The sequence below is a fragment of the Astatotilapia calliptera genome, chromosome 16 (assembly GCF_900246225.1).
Source record: "Astatotilapia calliptera chromosome 16, fAstCal1.2, whole genome shotgun sequence".
Lineage (NCBI taxonomy): Eukaryota > Metazoa > Chordata > Actinopteri > Cichliformes > Cichlidae > Astatotilapia > Astatotilapia calliptera.
Window position 1 is genome coordinate 25,187,077 of NC_039317.1, and position 22,102 is coordinate 25,209,178.

General features: G+C 40.9%; 2 protein-coding genes across 2 annotated transcripts; both read left to right on the top strand.

Annotated features, from left to right (window-relative positions):
• Positions 1–1,549: 1,549 nt before the first annotated feature.
• On the top strand, positions 1,550–9,483 carry LOC113007590 (olfactory receptor 4Q2-like). Its single transcript, XM_026144304.1, has 4 exons — positions 1,550–2,459; positions 8,620–8,626; positions 8,721–9,294; positions 9,355–9,483. The coding sequence occupies exons 1-4, from the start codon at positions 1,550–1,552 to the stop codon at positions 9,481–9,483; spliced, it is 1,620 nt and encodes a 539-aa protein (XP_026000089.1).
• A 5,156-nt stretch (positions 9,484–14,639) lies between these two features.
• LOC113007591 (olfactory receptor-like protein COR6) lies at positions 14,640–15,581 on the top strand. The gene has a single exon (XM_026144306.1). The coding sequence runs from the start codon at positions 14,640–14,642 to the stop codon at positions 15,579–15,581; it is 942 nt and encodes a 313-aa protein (XP_026000091.1).
• Positions 15,582–22,102: the final 6,521 nt, after the last annotated feature.

Below are 22,102 nucleotides of genomic sequence, written 5' to 3' on the forward strand. Positions count from 1 at the left end.
AGGCAGAATTTCCGAGTTCTGAGTACAATCGAAAGCACCACGACTGCAGTTTTTGTGTTGGATGTAAAAGGCGCACATGACGCTGTGACGTAGGCTAGAATCATGGCAGCAGTCAATGACAGTCCAGGCGTGGGATTTCTCTCGTGGAAATATGCACATTATCTTTTCCTTTCTATTGGTAGGTGGCACAGTGCACTTGTGGCAAGTAAGCAAGCTAGAAGACTGGCAAAGTTATGGAAGCAACACATTAACAAGAGAATTCTGAGTAAAACCAAAGTTACTTTCCCTGGTAACTAGTTACTTTGAAAGTAACGAGTAACTTGAAGTAACTGAGTTACTTTTGAGAGAAGTAACTAGTAATGTAACTAAGTTACTATTTTAAAGTAACTTACCCAACACTGATAATGACTGAAACCAGCCCACTGAAGGAACAATGGGCTGGGAGGTCAGTTCCTTAATCATAATTATTCAAATTCTCATGACCATTGATCAACAACCACTGACCAAAACCCACTGATCAATGGCCATGAGTACCATTCACAGAGAGTTGGGTACTGGCTGCAATCACAGCATTGTAAGATGGCGAAAAGGTACTGCCAAATCAAAAGAACAGTTCCCTCAAGGTGCTTTATTGTAAGGTAAAAACCCTACACTAAACTCAAACATTCAGATAACCCCCTATGAGCAAGCAGTTGGCGACAGTTGGAAGGAGAAACTTTTAACAGGAAGAAATGCCAAGAAAAGGCTCAGGGAGGGGTAGCCAACTGTTGTGACTGATTGGGGGTGATGGGAGTAAGACAAGTCAAAGACAAATAATAACGTTAATAATAACTAATGCATAACTGATTAATAAAGATAGGCTGATCATATTTAAGATTGAAACATTAATAATTGGTAGGACTTCGTAGAGTAGTCTTGTAGGAAGACAAGTTGGTGGTTTGGAGGAAGTAATCACTGACATTAACTCGGAAAAATCAATTGGCGAGACAGACTCTAAATAACTATCAATAGCATTGAAATAATAATTATATAATATGATTATATCATGAAATATAGTCTTTCAGTAATTTTATTCTCTAAAGGTAAAGATTTGTGAAGAAATCCATGAAGTCATTGCTAATTAATATTATGCTATGACTTTTTTGTCACCCTGGCTACAGTGCTGACAAGAAACCTAAGGTTGTTTTCTTTTTTCCTTAACTTCACTGGAAATATCTGCCGTAGTCCTTGGTTCAAGAGATCTTCAATTCACACCTCTGTCAGAGCTTCAATAGCATTCAGCAGGAGGGCTGTGACACTGAGTCTGAGAACCTTAGACCCTAGGGTCCCCTAGGCTCATTAATTATTTCACTCAAGGAGTTAAAACAGCACTTACATCATGTTAACTATGCAACTGTTCCTGCCACAAACACTATATCAACCCTGGGTCCAAACCCTGCAAGGTATGTGCAAGACAGTCTTCTTTTCCCGTCTAACATTAATTTGTAAAAATTTAATTTACTTATGCAGGTCTGAAATGACACCTAGTAAGGTAAACTAATATTTTACTATGGATAATGTTTCAATAATTACTGTTTTTACTCTCTCAGGTTTAAGTGATATTGCAAACTACAGGGTCATTCTCTTTGTTCTCACTTTACTGTGTTACTGTGTGATTTGGCTGGTAAATGTGACGATAATTGTCACAGTCATTGTGGATAAAAAACTTCATGAACCCATGTACATCTTCCTCTGCAGTCTGTGTTTCAATGGACTCTATGGGACAGCTGCATTTTATCCCAAGTTTCTCTACGATCTTCTGTCCACCACTCATGTTATTTCTTATGCAGGATGCTTTTTGCAGGGTTTTGTATTGCACTCTTCAGTTGCTGCTGACTTCTCTCTCCTAGCTCTCATGGCCTATGACAGATACGTGGCTATATGCCGACCTCTTGTGTACCACTCTATAATGACTAAACAAAGAGTTTGTATCTTGATATTTTTTGCTTGGATTATTGCCTTTTATTTTCTGCTTATGAGCACAATAACAACAGCAATATTGAGGTTATGTGGCTCACACATACCAAAGATCTACTGTATAAACTGGTTAATTGCTAATCTAGCTTGCTCTGCCTCTGTAGCTAAAATTGTTATTCCTGCTTTTAGTTACACCTTTTGCTTTGGCAATGTCTGTTTTGTTTTCTGGTCTTATGTACATCTGATCAAAACATGTCAGTCATCCAAAGAAAACATGGGCAAATTCATGCAGACATGTGTACCACATTTATTCTCTTTAACAGTTGTTGTTGTGTCGTTGCTTTTTGATTTGTTATACATGCGATTTGGCTCAAAACAAATAGCACAAAGTGTTCAGAATTTTATGGCAATGGAGTTTCTCCTTATCCCACCAATCATGAATCCCCTCATGTATGGATTTAAATTAACAAAAATTAGAAAAAGAGTTTTGAATTTTATATGTGGTAAAAGTTCAGCTTTTAGATTTAAGTCATGAGTGTTTCTGCAGAGAGGGGGAAAAACTGTTTATAATGTACATATGTAATTCAAGAGAAATGTGAACTGTATTGTTAATCAATAGAAAGTGTAACATGTACATAATCTTTCTAGTCTCAAGATATAGGATGCATTATTTAACTTGGAACACAAATAAAGGCAATTTAAAATAATATTTCGTGTTTTTCTTAGTTTGCATTTTAACGCTACTTTTATCTAAGTTTCTTAGTTAAAATCAGACTTCAAGTATTGTCACAACTGTGGCCTTCCACACATGAGTACCATACATTACATTTAGTTTCTTCAAATGTATCTAAAACTATATTCGTGAACAGTTTATTTCTTGTTATGCTTTTATCTTAAAAGATCTGAATCTCTGTGAGGAGATTCAGGAAACCATGAGCATACAAGACCAGATGTCCACCATCTATTACAGCAGTGTCAAAACTAGTTAACCAGTGGATTTATATGTTTATACATTTCTTATTAGTTTGCAAATGTTGCAAAAAAATTAAAAAATATATAAATTTGTTACATATATTGACTACAACCACTTTTATCATATAGACAACACTTTCTCAATAAGCATTTGCATCAGAGTGTTCATCTGGTTTTTCCACGTTTAATAAAAAAAAGTGAACATTTTTTAAATGTATTTATTTTTGTTTTGCAAATACAAAATCAATTTTCAATTTTATTTAAAACATTTAAATTTAATTTCTACTTTTGATTAACAGCAATATTTTGTTGCAACTAGTTTACCTGTATTTACCTATAATACCCTTAATCCAAAGTTGGTGTTTTACACTGTGTTAACAGTATTCAAATGTACGGTGAGGTTATTGTTGAAATTTTCAAGCAGTTAGTCAGTTCTTACTGCTTCTTTTCAGGGTTATATATATATATATATATATATATATATATATATATATATATATATATATATAACCACAACGCATAAAACAGGCGCTTGTCCGTCTGTAGTGTGGTTATATTAAATATAAGAGAAAGAGAGAACTTTAAGAAATGAATATAGCCACTAGAGTGACCATCAAAACCATGAAAAAATATTGCCGTAAACAGTTTATTTTGCGATAGCGTAAAATTAAACGATAGATGTTTTTATATCGTCATCCGATATATATCGTTATATCGAACAGCCCTACCTACAACATCATCTTGCAGCAGATGGAGTCACTGTGCATCATTCAACCTTATGGCGCATTTATGTATGCGAGAGTGATGCAGAGGAAGCCTTTTCTCCGCCCACAGCACAAATAGAGCCGCTTAAGGTTTGCTAAAGCACATTTGGCCAAGCCAGCTTCATTCTGGAATAAGGTGCTGTGGACTGATGAAACTAAAATTTAGTTATTTGGGCATAACAAGGGGCGTTATGCATGGAGGAAAAAGAACACAGCATTCCAAGAAAAACATGCTGCCTACAGTAAAATATGGTGGTGGTTCCATCATGCTGTGGGGCTGTGTGGCCAGTGCAGGGACTGGGAATCTTGTCAAAGTTGAGGGACACATGGATTCCACTCAGTATCAGCAGATTCTGGAGACCAATGTCCAGGAATTAGTGACAAAGCTGAAGCTGCACCAGGGTTGGATCTTTCAACAAGACAACGACCCGAAACACTGCTCAAAATCCACTAAGGTATTCATGCAGAGGAACAAGTACAACATTCTGGAATGGCCATCTCAGTTCCCAGACCTGAATATTGTTGAAAATCTGTGGTGTGAGTTAAAGAGAGCTGTCCATGCTCGGAAGCCATCAAACCTGAATGAGCTAGAGATGTTTTGTAAAGAGGAATGGTCCAAAATACCTTCAACCACAATCCAGACTCTCATTGGAACCTACAGGAAGCGTTTAGAGGCTGTAATTTCTGCAAAAGGCGGCTCTACTAAATATTGATTTCATTTCCTTTTTTTGTGGTTCCCAAAATTAATGCACCTGCCTGATTTTGTTCATTTTTTTTATTGTAACAACCAACGATTTATACAGAGAAATAATGACTATTAACAAGGTTGCCCAAACCTTTGCATCCCACTTTATTTATAGATAGATAGATAACAATGTCACAGTGTGGAGAGAGGAGAATGTGGAACCAAGAGCACATGATGGAAGCGGAATCTGAATTTACACTAAAGGCATGTCATTTATTTAGGCAGAAAAACAAAACAGGGAAAAACATGGCTCTATAACTAAACAGAGCAATGCCTGACCTGGGGAAAACTATGCAAATACACCCAAAATCAGAACACTAGAAAAACCTTGGAACCTCGGGAAAAAACATGGAGGAATTACAAACGCAATAACAACAGGTAAAGGAAGACAAAGGACTAAATACACAAAGGATAATGAGGGGGCGGCAACAAGGAGGGAAACACAGCTGGGGCTAATCTTACACACACACATTCACACATGAGACCAGGAGGAAAACCTGAATACACTATACTGTATACAAGACAAGGAACTATCAAACTAAAACAGTAAAGATGAGAGAAAAACAGAAACGTGGACTAGATGCTGGAACCGGGGAAAAGCAGACATGAAAACTTAACTAGACATGATACATGGAACACAGGAGGAGGCACAGGAATAAAACCTGGGAACAAGAAATCACTAAATACAAAAGAACTAAGGAAGCTAGAAGTACAAGACACTGAACTAAGTATATAAACACAAAAAGCGGAACACTAGAAAAACCTTGGAGTATCGGGGAAGACACGGAGGAAACACAGATGCAATGACAACAAGACAAGGAAGACAAAGGATTAAATACACAGCTGGGGCTAATCACACACAAGATGTTGAGGAAGCAAAACTGAACACGCTACAGTGATCCCTCGCTATAACGCGGTTCACTTTCCGCGGCCTCGCTGTTTCGCGATTTTTCTTTGGGGGGGGTTTACAGCGCATTGTGTTCTTCGTCCTGATCGTCTGTAGACCATCGTCAATCAATCTCCTCCGTGCCGTGTCTCCTATCCACAGTATTTCTGATTTCGCACCATTACCCCGATTCATAGCGGAAGCCGGTTTTTTACTTCCGCTTGCGCTGTTGTTGACAGTTGCCGGGTTACACCTTCACTGTTGATAAAGATTTCTCTCACTGCAGTTTGTTTTACCTGGAGTAAATGGCAACACATCGAAGGTGTATAGACAGTAGAGATGTTTTAAAAATCTTAACAGTTCAGTAGCAGCGCCTCGCTCGTCACTTCTCACGGAGTGGGTAGATGACTTTAAACTATGGCCCGATGTTAGCTACATCCACATTATTAATGACTTGTATTTTCCGAAGGCGTTGTTGGCGAGGAATTGTGTAATTATAAGAGCACCGAGGCGTATAATTACCTGCACAGCAACAACATTGATAAAGTACTGCTCAACAAACAAGACGACTTTATTTTTCTTAAAGCACCTGTAGAGCCGAGCCAGAATGCTAATCAGGCTAAACACTTAGCATGGCTAATGCTAAGAGAAAGTGGAGTAGTGGAGACAGTCGGCTGTTCCTGTATCGCCGGATTAGGGAGATCATGTAGTCATGCTGCTGCTATTCTGTGGAGGGTATTTCACTTATCTGGATATCACAATGTTTAAATGACTGAAACAGAAACACTGGACTGGTCAAAGGCTGTGATTAAGGAGTCACGCTACTGCCATCTAGCCAAGTATTACGTGGAGCACTGTTTACATGTGAAAGCCACTCGTTAACTTTGTGTGGGCTGTATGCTGTACAATCACATGAAGATAAAATATAAAAAAAATAAAAGACTGCACATTAAGGTCAAATTTACAAGACAAGAACAACTATAGTTATAAGAAGTGACACAGAGTAGTATAATACATGTTTGTTTATATATATGTATATTTGTACACACACACTACTTTGAAAAAAATTTGACTGTGGATGTATATTCCTGCATCAAAAAGTAACTGACTATTAATATGAAATGGATAATATGGGTGACTTTGCCAGTGTTTATATCTGTTTTGGATATGATTCAGGTGTATTGACCCAGGGTCATATCTATAACATGCAGGACACCAACCGTGTACTGCTTTTGTTAGTGTAAACTTCCTCATTATGTTAAATCTTGAGTATTGACAGTGAGAAAAAACTATTAATGTTTGTTACAGGTGCAGAATGCTGCGATCAGTGGAAAGACAGGGCTTGCGTGTACAGACGAGCAGCGCAGGTGGAATGCAGGGACAGCAAAGAACCTTGAACCTAAACGTCTAAGCCAGATAAACTTCAGACATCACAGGGCAGAGCAGCAGTACGATGTGAACTCCCGGACTGCAGTGACACAATCTCTCCCTAACACACCATATCACCTTACACATCAAGACTTTATTGACAGTGTTAGCAAAGCACCAGTGAAGCCACTTTTCCTCCTCAAGAACACATTAATTGGAAAGTTTTGCAATGGCTCGCCATCTGCAGGTCCTCACCGCAACAGTAAAGTTGATCAGCAATTTTTTCAGCCACACCAAGCACACAGTTACAAACTAAGCTGTAATCCATGCAGGGCATTCTACCAGGCATACATTCAAGTTTCTGAAGAGCAAGCAGAACAATTACAAGAAGAAACAAAAGAGCAAAGTGCATCTGATTTGTGGCACAACTGCAGGAAAATCAGACTTACAGCAAGCTCCGCTAAAAAAGTTCCAGTACGTGCCACCACAAAAAATGACAAATTTTTATCTGAGCACATGTACCCTTCCTTTTGTGGGAATTATGAAACAAACTATGGTAAAGAAAATGAAGTTAAAGCTTGTCATCAGCTGAAAGAACAGGGTATGAACATCCTTCACATGGGTAGTGTTATTAGCATCCAGGAGCCATGGCTCTCTGCGAGTCCTGACGGGGTCATTGACTCAGATGTGCTTCTAGAAATAAAATGTCCTGTGCAGACTTATCCTTCACTCACGGAGCAGCTTACCCAGAAATGCAGCGATATCAAACTGGTAGATGGAGAACTGCAGCTGCAGAAAACTGGCAGCAGAGGCTATTACATGCAAGTGCAACTTACAATGTTTTGCACAGGGCTCAAGACTGCCACACTTGTGATCTGGACACCTACTGAGCATGTTTCATTTACAGTGCAATATGATGAAGCATTTGTAAAGGAACAAGTAAAACGCTTGAGAGGGTTTTACTTCTCATATTTCTTACCTCGACTTGTAGAGGAGTATGCAGCAGGACGGTTTCAGTTAAATGAGAGATACTTGAAGATAATGGGCAAGGTTTAATACATGTTACAACTATAAATGGGACAGTCAGACACCAACATGTCTGTAGAGTTTGGTCTCTGTCTTGTGAATGAAAGGAGACATTCAATATGAAATCTGTTAAATATTTCAATACAACTAAAATGTACGTAGTTGTAACATATGGTGGGAAATGAATGACAAACTGACAACATTAAATGTTGTGAATAGTTCTGTATTTCTGTAATCTTCCAACACAAAAAAATGTCAAGAATGCACAACTAATTATTGTAGATTTGAGAAAAAAAAAATTTTTCATTTAAGAAATTTATCACATTGTGGTTGAATAAAAAAGTAATAATTGTTCAATTGATTGATTGCAATTGTTTTATTTTTATATATACACATACATACATACATACGCACACACACACTGTATCACATAACCTTTCATCTAGAACACAAGATAAAAAAGTGAGACCTGGAATTATTTACTCTCTACATATATGTACATCAAATTTTAAAATAATTACATTACACTACACAACTTTATGTCCTGAGTGACCATCTTAATATCCCCGAGTCCACAATTGTTCATAACATACACAATTATTGTGTATCACGAATGAGATCCTCTCTTAAGTTCACTAGAGCAGCACATATTCTCAGTATCTTGTCTACTTTAGGAGCCATGCTTATAGGAACAATTTGTGAAAGTATTTTGTAGACTTTCAAGCGTCTGATTGCTCTTTCAACATGGATTCTTACATTTGCAATCCGACGTGTGTATGTTACCTGTTCCTCAGTTAGCGGTCTACGTTTTTTTGTGAAAGCGGGTATTACTAATCTAACTTTTCTCTCAAAGAGTAAGTCTTTAATTGTAAAACCTCTATCTGCCATGACTTCATCACCAGGTTTTAGGTATGTTAATATTCCAGAGTCCATTGTGATAAATTTGTCACTACATCGGCCGCCATATGCCTAATTTTCACCAGCATGTTACCTGTCCCACCAGGGGAAACAACACACTGGACCACTGCTACAGTCCATTTAAAGGCGGCTACAAAGCCATCTCCCTACCGGCTTTTGGGAAATCGGACCACGCCGCCATTTTACTCGCCCCGGAATATAAACAAAGGCTTCATCAGGAAGCTCCGGTGACGCGAGAGGTCAAACGTTGGACTGTCCAATCAGAGGCGACGCTGCAGGACGTACTCGGTGATGTAGACTGGGACGTATTCCAGGATACTTCCGCAAACATTGACGAGTTTGCGGACACAGCGATTAGCTTCATTGGAATGCTAGTGGATACCATCATCCCCTCAACTACAATTCGGACCTTTCCCAATCAAAAACCTTGGGTTGACTCTACTGTCAGGAGAGCTCTCAAAGCACGGACCACGGCCTACAATATGGGGCTCACATCGGGCGATATGACCAACTATAAAGCAGCTTCTTATGGTTTAAGGAAGACTGTGAAAGCGGCTAAAAGGCGTTACAAGGACAAGGTGGAGTCGCATTTCCAATATGGCGACTCCCGACGTATATGGGACGGGCTACGAACAATCACAGATTATAAACCCAGCACGGTGAGATGTACGAAACCGGAGTTAGTTGATGAACTCAATGCTTTTTTTGCGCGTTTTGAGGCGCCTCAGTTTCAATCTCAGAGCCCTGCACCCGCCCCCGCTGCTGAACCAGCACCACTGATACTCTCTGAGCATGACGTGAGGAGAGCTCTGAGGGCAACCAAGATAGCATACCGGGACGTGTGCTAAGAGTATGTGCAGATCAGCTAACTACAGTTTTCACTAACATCTTCAATGCCTCCCTGGCCCAGCAGGTAGTCCCCACCTGCTTTAAAACATCAGTGATTGTTCCGATCCCTAAGGACACCCGCCCAGCCAGCCTAAATGATTATCGCCCAGTGGCCCTAACATCTGTAGTGATGAAATGTTTTGAGAGGCTCATGAAACCCTTTATTAGTTCTTTCCTCCCTCCCGACTTGGACTCATTGCAGTTTGCATACCGGACAAATAGATCCACTGGAGATGCTGTAGCACAGGTCCTGCACACCACACTGAGCCATCTAGATGAGGGACGTGGGAATGCTGTTTATAGACTACAGCTCAGCGTTCAACACCATAGTGCCCCACATCCTTACGGATAAGCTCCGGGATCTGGGATTCAGCACATCCTTGTGCAGGTGGATTCACAGCTTTTTGACTGCGAGACCACAGTCGGTGAGAATAGGGGATGTGTACTCTCATACCCTTTCACTGAACATAGGGGCCCCCCAGGGATGTGTGCTTAGCCCTCTTCTTTATTCCCTCTACACCGCGGACTGCACGGCCAGATACCCCACTAACTCCATTGTGAAGTTCGCTGACGACACAGTGGTGGTAGGACTCATCTCCGGGAATGACGAGAGGGCCTACCGAAGCGAGGTGGACGGATTAGCAAAGTGGTGTGTGGCAAACCACCTCTCCATGAATATCAGCAAAACAAAGGAGATGGTGATTGATTTTAGGAGACAGAGAGGCGAGAAAACTCACACCCCAATTCAGATCAATGGAAACCCTGTGGAGAAAGTCTCTAATTTTAAATACCTCGGTGTTTATATCAACGAGGACCTTAACTGGAACACACATACGGACTTCCTCATCAGCAAAGGCAGACAGCGCCTCTATCATCCGAGGCGTTTAAAGAGGTTTAAGATCTCCAAGAACATCCAGAGGAGATTCTACACCGGGGTCATTGAGAGCATCCTGTGTAATAACATCACGGTGTGGTACGGGAACTGCACAGTACAGCAACAGAAAGCCCTGCAGAGGGTCGTGCGCACAGCTGAACGCACTATGGAACATCTTTACCAACACTGCAGGACATCTACGCTGAAAGGTGCAGATCCCGGGCCATCAGGATCACTAACGACTCCAGCCATCCCGCTTACAAACTGTTCAGGCCACTGAGGTCAGGGAAACGCCTCTGTAGCCTGAAAACAAGAACTGAAAGGTTCAGGAGGAGTTTTTACCCACAAACAGTGAGACTCCTCAATCAAAACATAAATCGGACAACATGATGGACAATTCCATACACAGTATATAATTTTCTTTTGAGTTTTATCCTTATTTTTATTTGTATTTTATCATTTACATCTGTATTTATGTAAATACATACACTATAGCTCTTAACTATTACAGCGTAATATTTTGCACGATATTATACATTTTTATACTTTTATATAGATATTTTTTTATTAGTAAGATGCACAGTCGGGGGGGGAGTACTTTTTAGCCGGAAAAAACATTTCACTGTGTGTTGTACTAGTTATAACTACATGTGACAAATAAATAAAGAATTGAATTGAATTGAATGCCGCAGACACAAACATGATTAGTCCACATGGTGCAACAGCAACCAAATATTTGACTGTGTTGTGTGAATAATAATGGCTGTATGATTCCCCTCTTGAGCCCAGATTTCTGGGTTTCTGTAAAAGGGTCTCACTGCAGTCTATAATGCATGTACTATTTGGAAAGTTCTTCTTGAAGGCTTCAGGCATAGTTGCTTGAATAGTTTCTTTTGGCAGCCATGGAATTAATGGTCGGAGAACTTCCTCCAGCTTGTCTAACCAGTGTGAGATGATCTTGCTGGCCATGCTTTGTGATATATGAAGCTGGCGGCTTAGGTCACCTATTACACGGTTACTCTTTAATTTCATAAGTGTCATGAGGACTTGATCTCGGACAGGCATGGTAAATTCATTGTTGTCATATCCTTCCAGTGTCGACACAAGTGTGTTAAATGTTTCTAAGGCTATCCCAGTGTACAGCAAAGCGTCTGCATCATTTTGAAGAATGAAATATGCAACTTCATCACACTGAGTCATCTTATCCTGCACATCTTTTCTGCGAGACCTGTTGCAGTATTGATGGTCTTGTTGCGAAGGATCCTCCCACTGTGTGTGGACTGAGTGCAGATGTGGCTCAGGGGGTTGTGTGGAGATGCTGGCCTGGTCTAATTCCACTGAACGTAACACTGTGGAGTCTGAATAAGACAAAAATATGATGTACAGTCAAAGTGTTAGCATAAGAGAAACTGTAAAGTGTCACTTAGCTTATTATATTTTTGAGTGAAGTTTCTCATTCTACATTTTTTCACACAAATGCAAAATCATAAATGTCAACATAAAATGTTCCTAAGTCCCCTAAAAATTTGTCACAATTTTATTCAATTAATGTGATTAGATTTTATTTTACATTCTTAAAAAAGTCACAACTGTTGGTATTTTTGCAAAGGTTGCCTTTAACGTTTTTACTTGAGTTTTCTCGACTTGAAAAAACATGTTCTTTATAAACACAAACCTAAGACTTTTACAGCCCTTGGAGCTAATCTTTTGGCATTATTATTATTATTATAAACTTTCGTTAAAATTTAGACTTTGCTGCTAATAACCAGCTAGTGCTGATACTAACGCCATTCACCATAGGCTATTATTTAGTAAAAGTAAAGAATTGCGTGTTTAAAATGCGAAACGGTGGCAAACCACATTTACACTTTCACTTACCGGGTACAGATTCTGTGTTTTTGTTCGTATTACTGGAAGCTGTCACACTCAAAGTGGTCCGAGTGAGCCTTCTTCTTTTCTTCGGTGGGGGTCGGTCATAGCCCAGATAAAGCTCCGGATCGGGGTGTAGCTCTGTGGGCTTTTTATCGATAAAATGAAAGGAGCAAACATAAACTCTCTTTGGAGGGTGTTTGAGTCTTAAAGCTGCCAGCCACGCCAGTTTCCGATCCTCCTTCCGCGGCATAGAGTGCAGTGCGTAGGGCGGTGGGCACGGACAGGCCTTTCTAAGTTGTTGATGCTCAAGGCAAAATGTTTCTAATGCGTTTTTCAGTTTTCTTGAATTATTGTGGCAGCCGACGACAGCACACGTTGAACCCGAGCTCATCTTTGAACAGGTAAAGCCACTTATTACCGCACAAAGTAACTGATTTTGTTGTTAGCAACGACTGAACGCTGGGTCTCGCTTTGAGTAACCGGAAGTATAAAACCGGACAACGGAAGTAGTGGTCTGTCATGGCAGCCTACGTACGCTCTTACAGAAACCTGGGGGGGAATTATGTTAAAATGCTCTTCATAGACTACAGCTCTGCATTTAATACCATAATTCCCTCCACACTCACCACCAAGCTGGAGCATCTGGGACTCAGCTCATCTATGTGTCAGTGGATCTCCAACTTCCTAACTGGCAGACCACAGGCAGTAAGGATGGGCGGACATGTCTCAGCCTCCACCACTCTCAGCACTGGAGCCCCCCAGGGGTGTGTTCTGAGCCCCCTGCTGTACTCTTTGTACACATATGACTGTGTGGCCACTACCAGCTCCACCACCATCATCAAGTTTGCTGACGACACCGTCGTGGTGGGCCTGATCTCTGATAACAACGAGACGGCCTACGTGAAGGAGATTAGGAATCTGGAGAACTGGTGCCAGAGGAACAACCTCCTTCTAAACGTCAGTAAGACAAAGGAGCTGATAGTGGACTTCAGCACTAAGCAGGAGAGGAACTACCGGACCCCCGTCATCAACGAGTGCCCAGTGGAGAGAGTGGACAGCTTCAAATACCTCGGAGTTCACATCACGCAGGACCTGTCATGGTCCTGTCACATCAACACCGTGGTGAAAAAGGCCCGACAGCGTCTCTACCACCTCAGACGCTTGAGAGACTTCCAACTGCCCTCCAAGGTGCTCAGGAACTTTTACTCGTGCACCATAGAGAGCATCCTGGCGGAAAACATCTTAACCTGGTTCGGGAACAGCACCATGCAGGACAGATGAGCTCTACAGAGGGTTGTGCGATCAGCTGAGCGCACCATCCGCTCCGAGCTCCCTGACCTGCACTCAATCTACAGCAGGCGGTGCTGGACTAAGGCCAGGAAGATCGTGAAGGACCTCAGCCATCCCAACAACAGACTGTTCTCTCTGTTGAGGTCAGGAAAGCGATTCCGCTCCCTGAAGACCAACACGGAGAGACTGAGGAGGAGCTTCTTCCCGCAGGCGATACGGTCTCTCAATCACACCACCACACAGTACTGACCCACACATACAGTTCTTACACACACACTGGACTTTCTGGACATTGTTTTTGCACAACACTGGTCACTATATTCTTCATTTCCAGTTAATACTTGTACAGCTGCTGTTATTGTGTATATATTTATTTATATTTAGATTTCTTCATACATTCTTATATAGTTCTATATTGTGTATTGTGTATTTTGTTGTACAGTTATTTTATTTTCAACTTTAATTTATATATTTTATCTTATTCTTCCCAGTTAAATTTACCCTTCATTCTAATTTGTGTTGTACAGTTATTTCATTTTTAACCTTAATTTATATTTTATTCCTTCCTAGTTAAATTTACCCTTTTAAATTTTTCATATTTATTTCCTATCTTATTCATAGCCTTTCCTTTTTTGTTTTCTTTAGGTCACGAGTAGTTGTCCAAGCATTTCACTACATATTGTACTGTGTATGACTGTGTACGTGACAAATAAAATTTGAATTTGAATTTGGATACAGTACAGAGTGTGTTCAAGAAGCTCTTCTTGCAATCTCTTCTTCTTAAACTAAATGCATTAATTTATCTTACTCCTCATCATTTGCTCAGACTTGTTTGTAGAACTGGTATTTTAATTAATTAATTTTTTTAAGTTAACTCAACTCAAGGAGTGAAAGCACCACTTACATCATACTAACTACGTAATTGTTGCTGACAAGAAGTGTATATGAACCTCTGGTGACATACTTTGTCAGGGAGACAGTACACAGACAGACTTCATTTCACCCTGACTTTAATTTGTAAAAATGTCATTTGCTCTCAGTTTGGAATGACATCTACTAAGGTAAACTACAAATATTATAATGGATAATGTTTCAGTAATTACTGTTTTTACTCTTGCAGGTTTAAGTGATATTGCAAACTACAGGGTCACTCTCTTTGTTCTCACTTTACTGTGTTACTGTGTGATTTGGCTGGTAAATTTGACGATAATTGTGACAGTCATTGTGGATAAAAAACTTCATGAACCCATGTACATCTTCCTCTGCAATCTGTGTGTCAATGGACTCTATGGGACAGCTGCATTTTATCCCAAGTTTCTCTATGATCTTCTGTCCACCACTCATGTCATCTCTTATGCAGGATGCCTTTTACAGGGTTTTGCATTGCACTCTTCAATTTGTGCTGACTTCTCTCTCCTAGCTCTCATGGCCTATGACAGATACGTGGCTATATGTCGACCTCTTGTGTACCACTCTCTGATGACTAAACAAAAAGTTTGTATCTTTGTATTTTTTGCTTGGTTTTTTCCCATTTATCTTATGCTCTTGAGCACGATAACAACAGCAGTGTTGAGGTTATGTGGCTCACACATACCAAGAATCTACTGTATAAACTGGTTAATTAATAATCTGGCTTGCTCTGCCTCTGCAGCTAGAATTGTTATTCCTGCTTTTAATTACACCTTTTATATCGGCCATATCCTTTTTGTTTTCTGGACTTATGTACATCTGGTCAAAACATGTCAGTCGTCGAAAGAAAACTGGAACAAATTCATGCAGACATGTGTACCACATTTATTTTCTTTAATAGTTGTTGCTGTGTCTTTTTTGTTTGATATGTTATATGTGCGATTTGGCTCAAAAGAATTTCCACAAAATGTTGAGAATTTCATGGCAATGGAAATTCTCCTCATCCCACCAATTATTAATCCCGTCATGTATGGATTTAAATTAACAAAAATAAGAAACAGAGTATTGAATTTTATATGTGGTATAAGTTCAACTTTGAGACTAAAATTATAAGTGTTTCTGCACAGAGGAAACTGTTTTTTAATATATGTACATATGTAATTTAAGAGAAATGTTTATATTTCTATGCTTAAGATAGAAGATGTGTTATGTAACTTGGAACACAATAAAATAAAATTTACAAAAATAATATGTTTGTTTCTTAGTTTAAATTAAAGTTTCTTAGTTAAAATCAGACAACTATTTTCATACCTGAAGCCTTTCACACATCTATGCTATGCATTATATTTGGTGTCCTATATTTATCAAAAGTTTTTTTCTTTTTATCTTTTAACATCTGAATCTCTGTGAGTTATAAAGAAGAACATGAGCACACAAGGCTAGATGCCTGATAGCTAGATGCCCACCAACTGTCACAGCAGTGTCAAAAATGTTTTACCAGTGGATTTATAGTTTTTATATCTTTTCATTAGCTTGCATGTATTGCATGAATTAATCACATATATTAAACTGCAACCACTTAAGTCTACAGAAGCATATGCATCAGATCGTTCTCCTGGATTTTAAACATTTAATAACAATAAAGGAGTGAAACTACGCACACTTTCTACACAATTTTTATGTATTTAAGTCTGTGAACGCACACAGTCTCCCTAAAACCCCCAAAGTCCAAAACAAAATGCTTCCGGCCCAGTTCGATAACCCTAAACGGGCCGTCATACAGTGGATGCAGTGGTGTCCTGTGGGCATCGTGCCTGAGAAAAACAAACTTAGCAATCTCTAAAGTCTTCGGGACAAAGGTGTCAGGCAGGCAATGGTGCACATGACTAGGAACGCGAAGCGAGCGTAATTGAACGTTAAGAGACAGCACTGATGGTTCGAAGCACGGGGGAGGGGCTCTCGAGCAAGAATTCACTGGGAACGTGGAGGAGCTGACCAAGAACCACTTTAGCTGGAGACACGCGATCCTTCTTAACTGCAGAGCGCAGCCCAAGCAAAACCCACGGGAGGCAGTCAACCCAGTTGTCATCCTTTAAGGAAGCACGAAGCGCAGCTTTAAGTGACCTGTGGAACCTACCGCTCACACATCCCGGTAGCTTGCGGTTTGTATGCAGTGGTGCAATGGACCCTGACCCCCAGTCTATCGGCTATGGCCGACCAAAGCTCCAAAACAAACTCAGGGGACCGGAATGCGAAACCCAAGTTGACAAAAATGCTCTGGCCACCACTGCTACAGTCGCGGACACCAGAGGTATCGCTTCTGGCCACTGGGTGGTGGGTGCAGTCAACGATGGTCAAAAGGTGCGTGAAACCTTGTGACTGCAGCAGGGGGACCCACCAGATATACATGCACATGATCAAAACATTTGCCGGGGATGAGGAACTGCTCAAGGGGTGCCTTAGTGTGTTTATGGACCTTCGCATGCTGGCATGGAGCACACGCTGCTGCCCATTCCTACACAGATTTATGATGGCCTGGCTAAACAAAGTTAGACCTGACCAGTTTAACAGAGGCCCGGATCCCTGGATGAGGTAGAGCATACATCGAGTCAAAAACGCGACAACGCCATGAAAAGGGAAACACCGGGCGTGGGTGGCCGGTGGAAACGTCACAGACCAGGAGAGGACCGCCATCCTGCACGGGTCTGTCCTCCAGCATGAGGCCTGTCTGCACAGATTTAAGTGCAAGGAAGTCTGGGTCACCACTCTGATCAGCAGCCATGGCGGAGTAGTCTATGCATAAACTGGAGAAACCAGCGCATGGGACAGTGAACCACGTGGTTGGACTTACCAGCCACATGTTGAATGTCCGTGGTAAACTCATAAATGGCTGCCAAATGGCGCACTCCACGTGTGTGGTAAAGTTATGACCTTAGAGAAAAAAACAAAAATGACGCATCGCCAGGTGGAGAGCCAGTAGCTCCCTGTTGAAAACGCTGTATTTGCGCTTGTTGTCGCGCAGCGTGCGGCTGAAAAAGGCAAGCGGTTGCCAGCAACCTGACATTCGCTGTTCTAGCACAGCACCCACCACTATGTCCGACGCATCGGCGTTCAACGCAATCTGCGCCGATGGGTGGGTCAGTAGGGCAGCATCAGTTAATGCATACTTAGCATCGGAAAATGCCGGGACATGTTCCGGGAGCCAGTCAACAGAGTCATTAGCCTTTTTACAGTGTACAGTGGCTGCAGCAGGTGCGCTGCTCTGGGGAGAAAGCGGTTATAAAAGTTCATACGCTTTTTTCAGTGTCAATTTGAAGTACATTTTAAGCACTTTCAAGGTCCCTTTTCAAGCTTTTAAAAACTGTTTATCTTGCCAATCTGTTATTTTCTCATTTTGACATACTGTATCAGCACAATTTATCTAAATTCAGGCAAAATTTAAAATATGAGTAGAAAGTGATGTTTTTGACTGTAAAAACCACAAGCATGTTTAACAAATCATTGTCATAAATGCAAATAGAAATTGTACATTTTTAAAAAATATGCACAAGTTTTGCAAACAACAAAGTTATATGGTACTATTTACCTAAAAATTTAGCCAAAGCTCAGACGTTTTTTATATAACCATTTAAAAGCATTTACAGAACAATCAGCTGTTCTGCATCAAATAAGAAGGCACACAAATTGTTTATGTAACTCCAAAAAATAGTTTGTGTCCACTATAACACTGATGAGAACAGCACAGGGATAAATCCTGCAGGTCTGACAGCAGGTGTGTCACTCAGCATTTACACTGCAATCTGCCTTTGGTGGCTTTTTTGCAGCAACTGTGACGTTCACTAGTAGAACTGACACACAAAACAAAACACCCTGGTTCCATTGCCAGACAAAGTCCGGGCTGTTTCAGATTTTCCGTGTATGACATCTGTTAAGGCACTGCAGGAATTTTGAAATAAATGGTGGTGAAATAATGGTGGTGTTCTTTCTTTAGTGTGAACCACTGCATGTCAATTTTACAGTCGTCTAATGTCCATCACTGGTCTCTCATCATTCCCATTGGAGAGCTGTGAGCCTCTCCACGATGTTATCCATCCATACTGAGATGTTATCCAGCTTGCTCATAGAGCATGAGGGTCCACAACAGCTGTGAGCTTGTCCAAGATGTTGTCAGATGTTATCAGATGTTGTCAGAGTCTCAGTACTCACAGCAGCCGCAAGCCCCTCCAAGATGTCATCCGTGCTGCGTCTAATGACCCCATTCTGAGAAGCCACGGCTCGCTCCATCATTCCAATCAACATAGCGGGCAGCCTTGTGGGGATTTGGACAGCCGTTTCCGCTTTCTTTAGTCTTGGATAAGCCAGGGACAGAAGGACAGCATGCTCTCCATGAGCTTGAGAGCAGTATCATAACCCAGGCCAGAGAGAGAGAGGAGTTTCTCTGCATCTGAGAGGGAGTAGTGCCACAGCAGCAGTGCCTCGAGAGGAGTGTATTTCACTTGGGTGGGGGGATCCCAGAGGAGGGTCATAATGCAGCGGGTGGACAGTGGATCCAGCGAGTCCACCACATGATGGTATTTCGTGTCGTTGGCTGAAACGCCACGAAAATCAAACTGAGCTTCGATGTGCACGAACCATGAAGGAAGGTTGTAAAGCCAAAAATCCGGCAGCTTAACCACAATAAATGCAACTATAGGTGGAGGTGGAAGTCTGGCAGCCGCCGATGCTTCCAGGCTGGAGCTGGCTCCGTGTGCGAACTTTTGCATGTTCGCCTCAGATGTCACCAATGTGGAGGTAGGTAAGGACAACACGAGATATCTCAATGTTTCATTCAATTCAATTCAATTCAATTCAATTTTATTTATATAGTGCCAAATCACAACAAAAGTCGCCTCAAGGCGCTTCATAGGTACAGAGAAAAACCCAACAATCATATGACCCCCTATGAGCAAGCACTTTGGCGACAGTGGGAAGGAAAAACTCCCTTTTAACAGGAAGAAACCTCTGGCAGAACCAGGCTCAGGGAGGGGCGGCCATCTGCTGCAACCGGTTGGGGTGAGAGAAGGAAGACAGGATAAAAGACATGCTGTGGAAGAGAGACAGAGGTTAATAACAGATATGATTCAATGCAGAGAGGTCTGTTAATACATAGTGAGTGAGAAAGGTGACTGGAAAGGAAAAACTCAATGCGTCATGGGAATCCCCCGGCAGCCTACGTCTATTGCAGCATAACTAAGGGAGGATTCAGGGTCACCTGCTCCAGCCCTAACTATATGCTTTAGCAAAAAGAAAAGTTTTAAGCCTAATCTTAAAAGTAGATAGTGTCTGTCTCCCGAATCCAAACTGGAAGCTGGTTCCACAGAAGAGGGGCCTGAAAACTGAAGGCTCTCCCTCCCATTCTACTTTTAAATACTCTAGGAACAACAAGTAGGCCTGCAGAGCGAGAGCGAAGTGCTCTAATAGGGTGATATGGTACTACAAGGTCATTAAGATAAGATGGGGCCTGATTATTTAAGACCTTGTATGTGAGGAGCAGGATTTTGAATTCAATTCTGGATTTAACAGGAAGCCAATGAAGGGAAGCCAAAACAGGAGAAATATGCTCTTTCTTTCTAGTCCCTGTCAGGACTCTTGCTGCAGCATTTTGGATTAGCTGAAGGCTTTTCAGTGAGTTTTTTTGGACATCCTGATAATAATGAATTACAGTAGTCCAGCCTGGAAGTAATAAATGCGTGAACTAGTTTTTCAGCATCACTCTGAGACAGGATATTTCTAATTTTAGAGATGTTGCGCAAATGGAAGAACGCAGTCTTACATATTTGTTTAATATGTGCGTTGAAGGACATGTCCTGGTCAAAAATGACTCCAAGGTTCCTCACAGCGTTACTGGAGGCCAAGGTAATGCCATCCAGAGTAAGAATCTGGTTAGATATCATATTTCTAAGATTTTCAGGGCCGGGTACAATAACCTCAGTTTTATCTGAATTAAGAAGCAGAAAGTTAGCGGCCATCCAGGTCTTTATGTCTTTAAGACATTCCTGCAGTTTAACTAATTGGTGTGTGTTATCTGGCTTCATGGATAGATAAAGCTGGGTGTCATCAGCATAGCAGTGAAAATGTATGCTATGTCTTCTAATGATGCTGCCTAAGGGAAGCATGTATAATGTAAACAGAATTGGTCCTAGCACTGAACCCTGTGGAACTCCATAATTAACCTCAGTGTGTGAAGAGGACTCCCCATTTACATGCACAAATTGGAGTCTATTAGATAGATATGATACAAACCACTGCAGTGCAGTACCTGTAATACCTACAGCATGTTCTAATCGCTCTAATAGGATATTATGGTCGACAGTATCGAATGCTGCACTAAGGTCTAGCAGGACAAGCACAGAGATGAGTCCACTGTCAGAGGCCATAAGAAGATCATTTGTAACCTTCACTAAAGCTGTTTCTGTGCTGTGATGAGCTCTGAAACCTGACTGAAACTCTTCAAATAAACCATTCCTCTGCAGATGATCTGTTAGCTGTTTGACAACTACTCTTTCAAGGATTTTTGATATGAAAGGGAGTTTGGAGATTGGCCTATAATTAGCTAAGACTGCTGGGTCTAGAGATGGCTTTTTGAGTAAAGGTTTAACTACAGCCAGCTTGAAGGCCTGTGGTACATAGCCGATCATTAGAGATAGGTTGATCATATTTAAGATCAAAGAATTAATTAATGGCAGGACTTCTTTGAGCAGTTTTGTAGGAATGGGGTCTAAAAGACACGTTGATGGTTTGGAGGAAGTAATTATTGAAGTTAACTCAGAAAGATCAATTGGAGAAAAAGAGTCTAACTTAACATCAATGGTACTAAGAGTAGCTGTAGATAATATTACATCTGTGGGATGATTACTGGTAATTTTTTCTCTAATGATGAAAGTTCATGAAGTCATTACTAGTTAACGTTAAAGGGATGGTTGACTCAAAAGAGCTCTGACTTTTTGTCAGCCTGGCTACAGTGCTGAAGAGAAACCTGGGGTTGTTCTTATTTTCTTCAATCAGTGATGAATAGTAAGATGTTCTGGCTTTGCGGAGGGCTTTCTTATAAAGCAGCAAACTATTTCTCCAGGCTAAATGATAATCCTCTAAATTTGTAACACGCCATTTCCTCTCCAGATTACGAGTCATCTGCTTTAGGCTACGTGTTTGAGAATTATACCACGGAGTCAGGTACTTCTGATTAGAGACCTTAGTTTTCACTGGAGCTACAGTATCCAGAGTCGTACGTAGTGAGGAGGTGAAATTATTAACAAATCAAATCAAATCACTTTTATTGTCACATCACATGTGCAGGTACATTGGTACAGCACATGTGAGTGAAATTCTTGTGTGCGAGATAATCGACCTCTGTTAGGGTAGCGTTCAGATAGCTGCTCTGCTCTGTGTTGGTACAGGCATTGAAGATGATAACAGTGGGTGGATTATATTCTTAAACTTAGTTACAGCGTTTTCAGAAAGACATCTACTTTGATAAAGTCTACTCTCCACCGCTGTGTAATCAATTATTGTAAATGTAAATGTTATCAGGAAATGATCAGGCAGGAGAGGGTTTTCAGGAAACACTGTTAAATGTTCAGTTTCTATGCCATATG

What these genes read in the sequence shown, in the direction of transcription:
- LOC113007590 (XM_026144304.1), top strand. Translation starts at nt 1,550, where the DNA reads ATGGATAATGTTTCAATAATTACTGTTTTTACTCTCTCAGGTTTAAGT. An exon ending in CAGATTATAAACCCAGCACG is followed by an intron (nt 9,295 to 9,354) that starts GTGAGATGTACG and finishes GCGCGTTTTGAG; the next exon opens with GCGCCTCAGTTTCAATCTCA.
- LOC113007591 (XM_026144306.1), top strand. Translation starts at nt 14,640, where the DNA reads ATGGATAATGTTTCAGTAATTACTGTTTTTACTCTTGCAGGTTTAAGT.